The sequence below is a fragment of the Silene latifolia genome, chromosome 10 (assembly GCF_048544455.1).
Source record: "Silene latifolia isolate original U9 population chromosome 10, ASM4854445v1, whole genome shotgun sequence".
Taxonomy (NCBI): domain Eukaryota; kingdom Viridiplantae; phylum Streptophyta; class Magnoliopsida; order Caryophyllales; family Caryophyllaceae; genus Silene; species Silene latifolia.
In genome coordinates, this window is record NC_133535.1 from 124967629 (window position 1) to 124983157 (window position 15529).

At 37.1% G+C, this 15529-nt stretch overlaps 2 protein-coding genes across 2 annotated transcripts; both read left to right on the forward strand.

The window, feature by feature from the left end:
* Positions 1 to 6155: 6155 nt before the first annotated feature.
* Positions 6156 to 12168, forward strand: LOC141605904 (putative RNA methyltransferase At5g51130). Its single transcript, XM_074424833.1, has 8 exons — positions 6156 to 6443; positions 7708 to 7822; positions 7906 to 7953; positions 9679 to 9946; positions 10648 to 10735; positions 10841 to 10906; positions 11262 to 11330; positions 11797 to 12168. The coding sequence occupies exons 1-8, from the start codon at positions 6306 to 6308 to the stop codon at positions 11884 to 11886; spliced, it is 882 nt and encodes a 293-aa protein (XP_074280934.1). The 5' UTR covers positions 6156 to 6305; the 3' UTR covers positions 11887 to 12168.
* A 646-nt stretch (positions 12169 to 12814) lies between these two features.
* On the forward strand, positions 12815 to 15209 carry LOC141609164 (phenylacetaldehyde reductase-like). The gene is made up of 6 exons (XM_074428342.1): positions 12815 to 12990; positions 13586 to 13755; positions 13848 to 14039; positions 14121 to 14283; positions 14387 to 14573; positions 14960 to 15209. The coding sequence occupies exons 1-6, from the start codon at positions 12873 to 12875 to the stop codon at positions 15105 to 15107; spliced, it is 978 nt and encodes a 325-aa protein (XP_074284443.1). The 5' UTR covers positions 12815 to 12872; the 3' UTR covers positions 15108 to 15209.
* Positions 15210 to 15529: the final 320 nt, after the last annotated feature.

Consider the following 15529-nt stretch of genomic DNA (forward strand, 5'->3'; position numbering starts at 1 on the left):
AAGGTATCGCTTATGCATCGTGTCGTAAACAATATATTCATTGTACTATCACAGGTAAACATAGACCAAATTGAGGGGTTAGGTTTTTTAAAAAATTAGCAAGTGATAGGCAGGCAAGTGCACCGACACCCTGCGCCTATTTTGAATTACAGTATAGTCGCAAACTTTGACCGCATTACAAAACGTAAAGACACACACACACACACACACACACAACAAACACGCGCGCATGAAAAGGACAAAAGAATACTAAAAAACCTGAAAGGTCTTAGGACAATCTATCAAATCCCTGGGAAGTTTAAGCTACAAAGTCCAACCAGCCTGGGTATGGTTAGTCCTCGAGTAACCCTTTTAGGACGCGGGTGAACCCCAAACTGGCTGTCGAATGTTCATTGTAAGACTCTTTCTTGGATGTCTAATAAGTTTACCCTGCACTTGCTTCACACTTCGGGAAGTAGCCCCAAAAGTCGATGATCACAGCTGGATTGCGCTGTAGGAGTTTTTTCAATACGAATTACACTGAATCATTTCAGGAGGAATAGCGACCAGCTGTTTTTGTACGTGGTTCAACACTTGTTAGTAGGGCCAAAACATGTTTTTTTTAAAAAATATCAAAGCATAGCCACACCCAAAATAGTAACGCTTTTTTCTTCGGGTGGTATCTTTCTGTTTTAAAAGAGGGCTTTAATAAACCTATATCAAAACAAAAGCCAAGAAGTCTGTAATGCAATAGCAAAGTATGAGGTTTAGCGGCCTGTCCTAGTACCACCTACATCCGAGCTGGTAAGCACCAGCAAAACATCCATTTCAACACACTACAGACAACAAAGACGCAGGTAGAGTTCCGTTTTTTTTTTAAAAAAAAAAATTTAAAAAACCATAAATTTTGTAAAAAGTTTCTTTGGTTTGGGGACAGCCAACAAAGCCTCTTAGGTAGCGCAGCTTGGGTCTACCAGTGTTGGTTGGTAAACAGGTGGCCGATTCTATTCACAAGTAATGGTTGTTGCGAAACTGACAGAATGTCAGCAGAAAATTTTGTGGCGGTACAGGCCAATCATTTCATCACACATGCCCCTACCCCCTGTCAAAATGCACCATTCCGAGACATAACCACTTGACCACAGATACACGTTTGTTTTGCCAATCCCATAAGGTCCAGTACGCCTAGCCACCCCGAAAGATAATCCACGTTTTTTTTTTTTAATTTAATATGTCAAGCACTTTTGCTAACTACTAAAGATAACCCTCAGAGTGACAATGCAACCTGCAGGATACTATTCAAACGATTATGCTGTCAAGGACAATAAATCTTTCCAATTTATAGGCATTCAGCAGCTACCCGCCCAATCCAAACCACCCACACATCCACAGGGAAGTTGTTTACTAACGTCACTAAATCCAAAAGCGGACAACTAAATCCAACAACCGAACCACTACCGTCAAAAAAGTAATACTCGTTCTTCTATATACAGATAATCCCTTTCCCTGGTAACAATCAGCAATCCTTTTCTCTTTCTCCTTTTTTTTAAAGAAAAAAACAAAACGTATATCTTAATTCAAAGAATCACATTAATCACAGATCAGTGAAAATGGCCAGAAGTTTTGCCTCTAAAAATTCTGGAAAACGACTAAAGAAGCCTTATCTATCGCCGCCTACGTTGTCAGGCGTACACCACATGTTTAGCTTCCTGGTTAGAGCAACCACCTGGTATTTAAAGGTCGCCAAATTAACACACCTCAGAATAGTTATTTTTAAAGTATTTAAGTACACAAAAAAGCAGAATTTAACTAAACAGTAAGGCGTCACAAGTTTAATTGCTTACTACCATTGACGACAGGAAATGTTTGCGGGTGGTCAGTAGGCAAATAGAAATTATACCCAAAAAGTTACACATCTGTAAATGCAGGGAATCATATTGAACCCAATTTTAAATAAAGGATGTTTTAATTTAGTTTTGTTATGTTTTTTTTTTTAAAATAAAAAAGGTATACAAAGTTGCTATACCAGATTATTCCTATGAATAGCTCAACCCTAGCAGAACTAACAACGCAAGACAACTCCGATAACTGTTAAAGATCAAAAAACATGTAATTTAACGAGTCAACATAAAGCACAAGTTAGGATCTTCTCAAAAGCATTTTTTTTTAAAGGAAAACACCCAAAAGAGGGGGCTTTAGACATGGAAGGTCACCAAAAAGAAAAATCCTTATCTTTCGCTGCCTCTGCCGTAAGCCATACACCAAATGTCCAGGTTTCAGCGTAATGTAAGTACCTGGTATTGTAAGGCCACCAAAAGGTACGCATCTCAGAATAAATCATTTAAGAATAACTAATAAAACAATACAGCATCATCTAAATAAACAACCAGGCGCTTCAAGTGAATTTGCTTATAACCGTAGACGCTAGAAAACGCATCTGAATGGCCAGCACATAACTAATACATATTTCTGTTATTTTATTCTAAAAAACTGTAAATGAAAGGAATTCAACTGAACTGTAAATTTTGAAACTACTATAAAAAGTCGTCGAACCTAAAAAACAGATGAATAGCTCACTCTTGGCAGGAGCCACTACGCAGGACATTTCCTATTTCTAGATAAGTTCAAGAAATTTGTAAATCCAAGGAATAACATACAGCAAAGGTTAGGAGATGTTCATAAAACATTTTTTTTCCCCTAGGAATCCAAAAAGCAGAATCCACAGACAGCACAATCTAGAAACGCCTACCAGGCACCGTCTTTTCTAGATAGGAGAGTCCCCTGGGTGTTCAAGATAAGGCTGTTCCTGTCTCCTATGAACAGCCCACCCCTGGCAGAAGCAACAACGCAGGACAATTCCGACAACTGGTAAAGATCAAAAAACACGTAAATTCACAGGACAACATAAAGCACAAGTTAGGACGTTCTCTAAAGCATTTTTTTGTTTTTTTTTTTAAAAAAAAAGGAAGACACCCAAAAGAGGTGACTAAAACATATAGGGAAACCAAAAAGAATCAGCCTTATCTTTTGCCGCCTTTGCCGTTAGCCATACTCCAAATGTCCAGGATTCAGGATGATGTAAGCACCTGATATTGTGAGGCCACCAAAATTTACACATCTCAGAATATATCATTTAAGTCTAACTAATAAAACAATACAACATCAGCTAAATAAACAACCAGGCGTTATAAGGGAAATTGCTTATAACCGTAGGCGCAAGAAAACGCTTCCGGGAGGCCAGGACATACATAATGCATAACTCTGTTTAAAAAATAAAAAAAAAGAATTGTAAATGCAACGAATCAATCCGAGATGTACATATTTTAAAATGCTATAAAAAGTAGTCAAACATAAAAAAAAGGATGAATAGCTCACTCCTGGCAGGAGCGACCACGCAAAACATTGCCTAAATCTCGAAAAGTTCAAGAAACCTGTAAAACCGAAGAATAACATACAGAAAAGGTTAGGAAATCTCAAAAAGTTCAAGAAATCTGTTTTTTCTAAATAAACCCCAAAAAATGTATCCACAAACAGCAGAACCTGCAGGCGCCTACCAGGCACCGTCATGTCTGAATATGGGAGCCACCTGGGTGTTCAAGACAAGGCTGTACCCGACTCTTTAGCCCTATATGGAAAACAATAAATAATTCAACAATAATAATAACAATAGAAACAACAATCACAACAGTAACAACAACTAAAACAAGAATACCGTTAGTCACAAGGAGTTATAAGCCTATTATTCAGTTATAAAAGTGTCTAAACAACAAAACAATTAGAAACCACACCTCCAAAGCCATGAGTGTATCAAGCTCGTAAATCCTACATACAAACCAATGAACAAATTGTTAATAATAACAACAACAGAAATAACAACCACAATCGCATCACCAACACTAACAGCGACGATAATTAAGAGCAAAACTATGCTAAATTATAACCCCTAAACAAAGTACAATTAGAGTTCTAACACGGACACGACATTTACATAGTAATAATCTTACAACAATCACACTTAAATCAATTTACGACCAACATAAGGTAAGCGCTCAAGAACTATCAAAACACCAACACCAATCTATATCCAATAAAGGAACAATTATAACACCTTATCCTGAATAATAACTAAACTAAGCCAAACTCAATTAATGTTCAGGGAAATACCTTGAAGACAATGCACGATTTCTGGATTTTAGCGAGATCTTGTAGGATTTGATCTGACGATAGAGTGTTAGGGTTTGATGAGAGAGCGGCATCGCAATAACTGGGTGAGGATGTGTAAATGAGGATGTGGATGCGAGGTAAGGAGAATTAGAGGAAGAAGGTTCAAAAAGAAGATCCAACGGCTTAAAAGGGAACTTGAGACAGCACTATTCATCACTACATTGCACAAGTATAAACTTTGTAAGGGGTTAATTATTATTATTATTAAGGATTAAGATGAACCAGAGCAACTTGGCAACCGAAGCTGCACAATATTAGAGAGAGAGTGAAAATGCTTACACTGCACCTTCCAAAAAGAAAAGGAACACCAACCATTGCTGACACGGTCACTGCAAAATCAACCTGCAAATAGTAAATTAATTAATTAACTAAATGGTCACACATTTAGGCGGACACTACAGGGAGGAACAAATCAGGTCAAACGAACAAGGAAGATATAGCTCAATTGTATTGGAACGTATGACTCAAGAGATAAGCCAACCTGTTCAACGGCGCCAATCAATAATTATTTAGAACCTTACGAAACAAATTATCATAAAGAACATATCATTAGCTTAATAGCAAAGTCTCTCAAGCAGAGATAAGTAAACATGCAGGCTTTAGATGGTAACCCAATGCCCATGGCACTACACACACCACGAATTGGGCCGAGAAGACAACACAAAACCATTTGTCGCCTTATACTCCGGAACACCGCAATTCACGAAAAACTGCAATCACAACAAAGATAAAGCGTTATACAATCGATAAAGAGACAGCAACAAGGCTGATATTATGACAGTACAAAACTAAATGCGCATCAATTGAAGAGTAAATACAAGTCTTACGAAGGAATAACAATAACAATACTAATAATACCTTGTTAACGCACCATCCAAAACAGTAGCCCTAGTAGTTAAGCATCTCCTCAAAGGTCCGAACAACTCCAGGCTCATGCCAAATCCAGCCCCAGGATCGTGTGCATGTCCACAACTCCAGGCCCAGGATCGTGGCGATAATAATGAGATCAAAAATAATTCGAATAATAATAATGAAAGTAATAACAATAGTAGTATAATCAATCAATAATAATAAATAACAACTGTAAACAACCCTAATAATAGCGGATTCAGTCAGTGAGAAATCCCCAAAAATGGAACCAAACCTGAACAGTAAAAAAAAAGGAACGGGGAATTCCTAATAAGGAGTAAATCCCGGAGATTACCCCAAAAAAATGAAAGAAAAAACACTTATAAGGAGTAAAATACCTTTCGAGGAGACATAAGTAACACGATTAACACTCAAAAGAGCTTAACAGCATCTTAATCAAACTGGAAAGCCCAAAGCAGCTCACAGAACCTACAAATCCACGCAAACAAATTGCAGGTAGTTCCAAATCTAACCACTTTCCAACCCTAAAATCATTATCACACTCCGACATAAGGAGTAAACGGAAATAACTTGACAACAATCATATTGGACTGACAACAAGAGACGACTCACATAACAAAGGGCACTTCTGTATGAGAGCAAACCCTATTTTTTAAAGATCGCCTGATTCAAGTACAACCATATATTTAACAATAAATCGGAACAAATAAAATTAAGCTGAAAAAAACATCAATGAAAATAATCAACAAAAAAAGCATCATATTCGGATGGTAACTACCTATATGGATGCCTGCAGGGAAGAAAGAAATTTGCATTGTCGCATCATAATGGTATTGTGATATTTGAGAGGAACTGGGTCGGATGAGTAGTGAGGAATGAGCGTGAGACGGGAACGAGTGGCTTTGGAAAGAAGGGGAAAGATGTGGTTGTGAGTGAATGAAAAATGGAGGGTCGAGATACAGAGGGGAAGATCCAACGGTAGGGAGAGACTTGCTTCTACACTATTCATAGCTACAGTTACCCAAGTTTAAACCTTTTTAAGGGGTTAAGGATTTAGGTTGCAAGTGAAAAAAATAATAATTATGGAGGTTAATTCAAATTGTACAGAATATAAATGGAGGAATTTGCGGTAAGCCCTCCCAAAAGGCCAAAACCCCCTCTTCTCACTTCCCTGTATCATAAACCCTAAAAACACTCAGCTCAACAAAAACAAAAACAAAATCCCCAAAAAAATGTCGGAAACCCCTGAAAATTCAGAGATTAAAGAACCAATTACAAATACAGAAGTTAAGAAAGATGAAGTAAACAAGAAGAGGAAGTACAAAGAAATTGCCCCGTTTGGTAATTATCATAGTTACTATGGCTATCGGGTAATTCTTCTTTAACCCCCCTTTTCACTTTTCTGTTTTGTTTTTGTTAAGCAATTAACTTTGAAACCATTTGGTGGTATTTATTTGATAATCTAATTAAGCTAAAATCCCAAATTGGGTTTTGTTTAATTCAAATTAGGTGGATTGATATTGGGTAAGTTGAGTTTTTATCTGGGTACTGTGTGAAGCTGCTTAAAGTTCATGTCTTGCTTAAATATATTACTCTTTCCGTCTCAATTATTTGTGTACCTTCGGTTAAAGTACCCCTCACGAGTAATATCAAAGGTAAACAAATGATTGAGACGGAAAGAGTACTAATTTGGATTGTTATGTTGCTTATTTGTTTCTGTTTTAGCTTGTAATTTGATAAAACTGAGTTTTTCCCAATGAAATGTAGCATCTGGATTGGTGGGATGATAGAGCTTATGATAATGTTGGTGAAAGTTTGTTACTTTGTAGTTTATATTTATGTAATCGCGGTAAGGGTTGAGTAGGTAATGTTGATGATATATTCTGTTAAGAAATGTGGAAACTGGGATGGTGAGTAGATGTAAACTTTGCTGTGGCTGGGACATTGACGAAAGTTTGTGCCTTTGCTGTTTGCTTTAGTGTAATTGTTTTCGAGGTTGAGTTATTTTACGGCTTTTATAGATGCTGAAAGCTCGGTTTTGTAGCCTGTATATATGGTTACATGTTGGGTAATAAAGATTGGAGGAGAGGGGGTGTTATGAGGTGCCATTTTCCATTAAAACAAAGGTGCATTAAAAGATTGATCGGACAGTACTCGTCAGAAGAAATCACTCCTAAAAATCCCCCAAAACGATTGAACTTGCAACGAGCAGGTTTAAAGGAGCTCTAACAGAACTTGAAACACTGAACATCGATAGAAGTATAGGACCCATTAAATGTTCGATTCCTCGGTGATCAACAGATTGAATGTTATATAATTAATATGATAGTCGTTGATCGTTTCTTTCTAGTTTGCTGCATGAAATTTGCTTTATTTAGCATCAGAAAGAAAAACTTGTATCAGTTTGTTCAGTCATCACGTTGAACATCTTGTTTTTCTTCTCGGGCAGATTTCTACCGTAATCCTCACTTTTGATGTTTGGAATCAGACGAATGTGGGTTTTTAATACATAGCGTTAATATTTTTAGGAATATCTAGGTACCTGGTCTTCATTTGTTTTTGAATGTTAAGTTATCTGTTAACCCTGATTTATCATTTCCTGAATTTTCTTGTCTGATCTTCTGTTATGTTCAGGTTGGTAATGACATGGACAAAGATCCACGCTTTAAAGTACTGAAAAAGGAGTGGTTTGAAGGTAAAGATTGTCTTGACATTGGATGCAATAGTGGACTTATAACCTTGAATATAGGTAACTGTTTTACTTTTTTTATCTTCATATAGCAGGAGGACTTGAGGAGTTTTGACCTAATATTATCAATATATTATTTGCAGCGAAGAAATTTAATTGCCGGACCATCCTTGGCATTGATATTGACAAAGGTAAGAGTCTCCAACTAGTAACTTTAGCACATTAACTCATTTTGACTATTGTCATTTTATTGTTTTCCCTCACTTTAATGAAACTCAACAATCAGTGAGCATCTTCGGCTCATGCATCTCTGTCAATGATATGTAAGCCTTTGTTGGTACTCTCGTTCAGAGAAAACAATGCTTAGCCCTACAAATTCTGCATCATGGTCGGACTGCAATGGTATCGGGTACATTGGTCATTAGAAAAGATACTATGTGGTCTCTTTACCTATTAAGACAGTTGGTCACGTCGTGTCGGGAGTGTGTCGAATTGCGTCTTAGCATATGTGGTTCATTCATTTTGGCCTCTTACTTTGAATAAGAGCCTCGGGTACGCACTTAAGCCTAAGCTCAGTGAGGCATTGGCCAAAACCCCTAGGTGCGCCGTGTAGACAAGGTGCAGCCAGCGAGGCGCACTACCATGCAATTTCAATCTTTATTTCTGCTAGTTTTTTTTATTATGCCCTTCTCTTTGGCACAATATCCCTTTGTTTATACCCTTACATGTTAATCCCATCTAAAATCCAACAAAGGGATATATTGTACTAAACTTCTTCTAGAAAATACAAAATTGTTGGTAAAAAATGTGCACCTTGTGTCTATAAGGCGTGCTCCTTCGCCTCACGCTTTGTCACCTTGGCCCTTACTTCAGTGTGCCTCACACTTTTTTAAGTTATTTTTGGGCTAGATCTTCATGGGCCACAAACGTTCATAGTTGGAATGTCTGGCCAGTAAGCCAAAAATACCTGACTCGTATTTTAGATTAATGCTATGGAGAAATGAGTGATATCTGGATGAGAATATTCTTCTGTAGTATCTGTCTATGCCTACTAGGCTTGCTTTTTTCCTCTTTTTCTTTTATTGTTTGTAGCTCCTTTTGTCTGTTCTTCATTGAATCAAGCTAAAACAGTATGCCCACAAACCTTCTTACATTTATCTGGTGTTTTTGCTGCCTTTCCTTTTGTAGTTTGTAGTTTGTTGATGATTATTGTTTGCCAATCACCATTTTTGTTGTGTTCCCTCTTCGGCGAGGCCTGTATGGGATGGTTTCACATGCACTACCAACTCAAATCCCTTTGTACCCCTCATTTAATTACAGGGTTAACGTGTTGTTCTCACAAGTGAAACCGTCTCATTTTAGCCTTCTAGTCCTCATTAGTGGGTATGATCCCTCATTTCAAACATAAATGCGCGCACATATGTAGGAGAACAAGTGGAGATGTGGTGTTAATGCAAAATTGAAGGTATAATAAGTAAACTAGGTTGGCCATTTAGTCAAATAAGTACTTTACTTCAAATCTAAAGGATATAGTAGTCACTTTGCTTTGCCATTCTTGCCAAAATATGAATCACAGCAAATTATTCAAAATGCCAATTAAAGGAAATGTTCTGTATCCAATCAATCAATTGAGTGCTGGAGCGCCTTGTTGCTGTTTCTGTTTATGATCTGGGGCAGTTATATTACATATCGTATTATTGATTCAGTTCTAAAGGAGAGTGGGGGCAGATATTATGATCCTCTAGTGAATGCTTTGAATATAAAGTGTCAGGGTTCCAAGTGATGTACTAATTGAAAAGGGTTCGGTTTTTACATGTATTTAAGGCTCATGTATATGTATACCCGTAGTTGGTAGAATGGCATGGTGGCAGATTTCCTGTTTTCTTAATGCTTTTCATTGTATTGCTGTTGTGCAGTCCGAATCACGGATGCTTGGTCAAATCTTAAGAACTTTGCACAGCGTAAAAATTCTCGAAATCACACTAATATGGGTCCCAAATTGAAGATTGCGACGGATTTGAATGAACTGAGATGTGCTGAAACCTGTTCTACAAGTGGTGAAGAGGTTAAAAGTGGCTGTTTCTCTGTGGAATCTAATCTATCTAACATTGTCTCTTTCGAACATGGGAATTTTGTCTCGTCCTCATATCAAGTTCCACATGAAAAGTATGATACAATTATTTGGTAAGTTCTTTTTTTTTTTTTTTGAAATGCTAGATTCTCATTGTGTTATAAGAGATTACTAGTTTGGTGGCAAGTGTGGACATGGAAATTCAATGAATTACCTTCTTTCATTAACTAATGAGCAATACCATTTATACCTTTGTACTTCTCTCTAAACTCCTGCAATTTGTGAACGTTTCTCCAAACTTTATACCAAAAGTTGGCATTGGCAAAAAAATGATATTTTCGGCGAATATTGTATCATGAAAATCGTTTTTTTTTTTTTGGCCGAATTTGGCAAGGGAAAGACTGGTTATGATTGATATTTGTCAGAAAATTACTCTTAGTTTGGTAAAAAGTGGCTTTCGGTAAGAAGATTAGGAAAAAAGAAAAAAAAAAACCTAGTAAAGGTAGAAGTTTTACACCAAACTATATAGAAGGTAAAAATTTGAAGAATGTTTATAGAAAAGTCATAAGTTATGAATTAGTTCTTTTTTTGAGGAGTAAAACAATAGATAAGGATGGTTTTGTTTTTGACGTGCTTTTGAATAACCCAAGATGATCTCTATATAGGCATATACTCCAAGTCATTTGTTTACCTTAGATTAAAATACCCCTCACAAAGAATAAAAAGGCAAACAAGTGATTTGGACGAAGAGAGTAATATGTAAAATTGTTTACTCATTCATTAACGAACTTGCTTTATTCTTTTGTACTTGAAGCTTGAGCGTGACAAAGTGGGTCCACCTGAATTGGGGCGATAAAGGGTTGTTCACATTGTTCTCGAAGATTTGGCGACATCTTCATCCGGTACTCATTGTTTTTGTGCATTCTTCATGTTATGGAACTGCTTAACAACGGTACTCGTTCCTAGAATGATGATACTCTTTTAAATGGAGCTTTACTGTCTTCCAGGGTGGTGTACTTGTCTTGGAGCCTCAGCCATGGGTATCTTATTACAAAAATCGTCTTACAACTGAGGTATAACACTTGTTCTCAGATCTTATTTGCTAGTCTCTATACAAAATGTTGTACAAGATCGTCTTACAAGTAGGATCCTACCAATTAACAGTAACCCAGCCAAAAACTCGTTGAATATATAAATTGCGACATATATCATAATATTCGTAATGATGACAAACACAATAGTTTGATATTTTATTAGATTACAACTAGGTTTCCTTACGGGATACTCAACAATGTGGTCATATGACTTTCTTGTTAGAGAAGCTTTGTCAAAAGTTTAGATACGGAGAATTGTATTTAACTGTTTAGTTGAAGCATTTAGTTTGACTTTTGAACTCGACTGATACTCTATAATGCTTTCTCATGGCAGACAACAAAAAAGTATTATCATGAAATAATTTATAAACCGAACGAGTTCCAGGAGATACTTCTCGATAAGGTACTCTCCAAAATCTTCCTTTCTTACGAATTTAATGATCCGGCACTTCGCTTTGGTCGTGGAATCGTGTGGTCAGACACTTGGAGTATCTGACACGACACTTAATTCTAGACCGAAAATTTTTAAAAACACAAATTCTCATTGAAGACTGGCACTATCCGTCACAAACTGAAGAATGTGAAGACGGATAGTGCCAGTCTCACAATGCAAGTGACACTATCCATGGGGTGCTCTACTGCTCCATCCCCCCCCCCCCCTCTCTCTCTCTCCTTATCGTGAGAGGGGCACTATCCGTCTTCAGCTAAGCAAGACGCTTTGTTTTAAAAATCGCTTAAAACGGTTCCAACACTCCCACCGTGCGTGTTGTGTCCGGCCGTTGCTGCAGAGTCAGAGTAACATTGATATTTTAATGCCAGTTTACCTGAGATTTAGCCATGTTTTCTTAACGCTGGTCTTGTTTGTACAGATTGGATTCAGAACTGTAGAGCATGCAACATCCAGTGTTTCGGGTGCTAGAGTGGGTTTTGACAGACCTGTTTTAGTTTTCCGTAAATAAACCATGGAGAATAACTTATAGGTCGTGTAATCATTGGCGACTCCATGGCTCCTTTTCTTAGGTAGATAAATGGGGTTGGAGATGTGTTCTTAACTTGGCCCGATTTTGTGGATGACGGTATTATGTGTACATTATAAAGGTCTCATTCTGATTAAAGCACCATATATATTCCTATTACATTTAACGCCCATGTAAGTTGGTGTACTCAAGTTATACAGTACATCTCAAGAGTTGTATTAACAAACATGAAAATTTTGGCAAGAAAACTTGTCTCCAGATTGCAGTTTTTTTTATCGCATCTTGTTTTACCGTGATCATTACCGAGAATGATGATCCTAAACAAAGCAAACAGGAATCTGAGTCAGGTAGGGATAGGGTGAGTTATGGACTTATGGTTGTTAAACTGGGTTCGTTATGTTCGATTGTGTAGGTTTACTGTTGTGTGTTCCGTTACCTTTTGATTATTATTTGGAGGGGTGCCTTCGACTGGACCTTTAACATGCACACTTAATATTAATATATGGGTTATTTGAATCCACAAATTATATGGATTGCTCCATTATAGGTTGCACTTCGAGTCAGGTCTTTACGTGTTCAGAAATTGACTTTTTTTTTTTTTTTTTTTCAAATCGAGCATCTTTCTAAAAACTACTCCGTATGATTTAGAAAAAAAAAAAATTGTCGTATTTGGATCCCGATCAAGCAAATTTTAATTGACCATATCTCTTGATCACGAGTGATGGAGTAGTTAAAAATGGGTAAAATCTGAAAACCTTCCAGCTGGGCCAAAAGCCACTTCTCCCTAAACTCGTATTTAATAATCAACTACGTCGTCACTAATTATTCGATGATTATAATATATATATATATATATATATATAGTTAGATTAGATTAATGACATACAATATCAATATCAATCAAGTAGGAGGACTAGTATATTAGCAAAAGCAGAGGAAGTAATTAAAGAAAAGATACCCAAAAAAAAATGAGTGGGGAAGGGAAGGTGGTGTGTGTGACAGGGGCCTCAGGTTATATTGCTTCATGGCTCGTCAAGCTTTTACTCCTTCGCGGTTATACTGTTCATGCTGCTCTCCGTTCTCCTCGTAATTATTCGTCTCTCTTTTATTTCCCGTTTTTACTAATGCCACTTAAGTTGTGCAATTGGTCTCCCTTGTGACGGGTTACCATTTCTGGCGGATATTTTGTGAGTTAAAATGGTAACAAAATGGGTTAGTGGAGAAGGGCGACTACATGAATAGTGTTGCAGAGAGAGAAAAAGTGGGTAATTTGTGAGGTAAAATGGTATCCGTCACTCAAAAGTGACGGATATGTGCCGTCACAAACAAGAATTTGTGTAAGTTGTGATAGACTGAATAGTAAGATACCCTGACATTAAACAGAAGTGTAGTGCTACTTTTGTTTACTTTCAGATTTTCTGTTACGTATGTTCAAATTATGTGAATTATTATTACGAGTTGATTTTTCTTTGAGGGTGGAAATCAGATTTTGAAGTTGAAAATTGAGAAGGCTTAAGTAATGTACTAGGTAGGATTATAACTAAAATTTACAATCTTTTAAATTGTTCATGGGGTAACCGACAACCGGCTTTACTATACCTTTGTTTCGCCACTGTTGGATTTTATTTAACAAATCCATGAATCGGAATTTTACTATGTCTAAATTTGGATAAGCAAACAGATGAAAAAACGAAAACAGAACATTTGAGGGAATTAGAGGGGGCAAAGGAGAGACTTCACTTATTCAAAGCAAATTTATTGGAAGAGGGTTCCTTTGATGCTGCCATTTCCGGGTGTCACGCTGTTTTCCACACTGCTTCTCCTGTTATTTTTGATATCCATGATCCTCAGGTTTGAGTTTTGTATCATTAAATCTTGGTGCAACCAAATTGTTGTTAAAAGTTGTGTGATTGTCTATACTGTACTCTATGTTTTTGTTTCAGGCTGATGTTCTTGATCCGGCAATCAAGGGAACCCTTAATGTCCTCGCCTCTTGTACAAAATCCCCTTCTGTCACAAGAGTTATCTTGACATCTTCAGTTGCCGCGGTTATACATTCAGAAAGACCTCGAGCTCCTCATGTGGTGGTTGACGAAACCTGGTTTTCTGATCCAGACTTCTGTAAGAAAAAGACGGTATGTTGGAAACATTAACGCACATGTATGTATTTGTAATAACCAATACCTTCTTCGTTTATGTAATTTGTTGGGTTACAGAAGTGGTATGCGCTCTCAAAGACCTTGGCTGAAGAAGCAGCGTGGAAGTTTGCGAAAGAGAATAATATAGACATGGTCTCGATAAACCCAGGACTGGCTCTAGGTCCTATGCTACAGGCAACGCTTAATGAAAGTGTAGCTACAATATCCAACTTTATCAATGGTAGGTTATAATAGGTCCTCCATCTTTCTCCCTTTCTTCTAGCATTGTGTTTCGGATACTTGTGTATTTAAACATAGAATGCATGAAATTTAATTCCATGCAGGGGCAAAAACATATGCAAACGTAACTTTTACTTGGGTTGATGTCAAAGATGTGGCCATTGCACATATACTTGCATTAGAGGTCCCTTCAGCACAAGGGAGGTACTGCATAGTCGAAACCGTTGCACATATGTCTCAGATTGTGGAGATGTTGCGCCAACTTTATCCTTCAATTACACTTCCAAATAAGTGAGTGTTATTGTTTTCTTTTAGTCTTGTTACTCAATGTCTGCCAATTTAGCTTGTAAGCTCACTCGACAACAAGTAAATATATATCTTCTCAGATTGTATTCATTTTAGACGGCCTTTTCGTCTAAAGCCTTCAGGCAGATCATATGTGACCATTTTATGATGGTGGTCACATATGGCCCGTCTGAAGGCTTTAGACGAAAATGGGCGTCTGAAATGAGAACTACTGAATGAACATTGTATCTATCAAGTACTACTCTTTACTAGTACAAAATAACAAGCACAATCAATCATACGACAACTCGATGGCTTTCCTTTGTCTTGTATTCATTTCTCATGTATGATACACTACACACCAAATTAATTCTGTTTCATAATATCTGTAGGTGTGCTGCTGATGACAATCCTCTAGAGGCGACATTCCAAATTTCGAAGGAGAAATCTGAAGGTTTGGGAATAGAATATACTCCTATTAAAGTATCTCTACAAGAAACCGTTGAAAACCTCAAGGAAAAGGGTTTTATTAGCCTCTAAGTCGTCTTGTCCAACATTATACTCGTATTGTTCAGGACTCTGGAGATTTATGTTGATCAAAATGTAATTTGAATCTCATTTCCTGAAATGCCTGATTTATGTTACAACATGTGCTTTTATTTTCATGGTGATGTTTCATGTCAAGTTGGAATAACATCAACTTAGAAACCAGCACGGCTGCTCATCGTCTATCGATCAATTCAACCCGTCCATATTTCTTGGTTTCCATATGCATGCCTGGTTAACAACACAATATTTGAATCTATCATTGAATAAAACTTATGCCATGTTATATTGTGAGTATGTCTTAATCTAGAGAGGGTTTACAAAATCCTAGTAAATGAAATTGGAATTTGTTTTTTTTTTTTTGGTACATAAGAGGGCAGAGCCCATAGCTAAGTAACTAAACGAGGGGTTGTAAC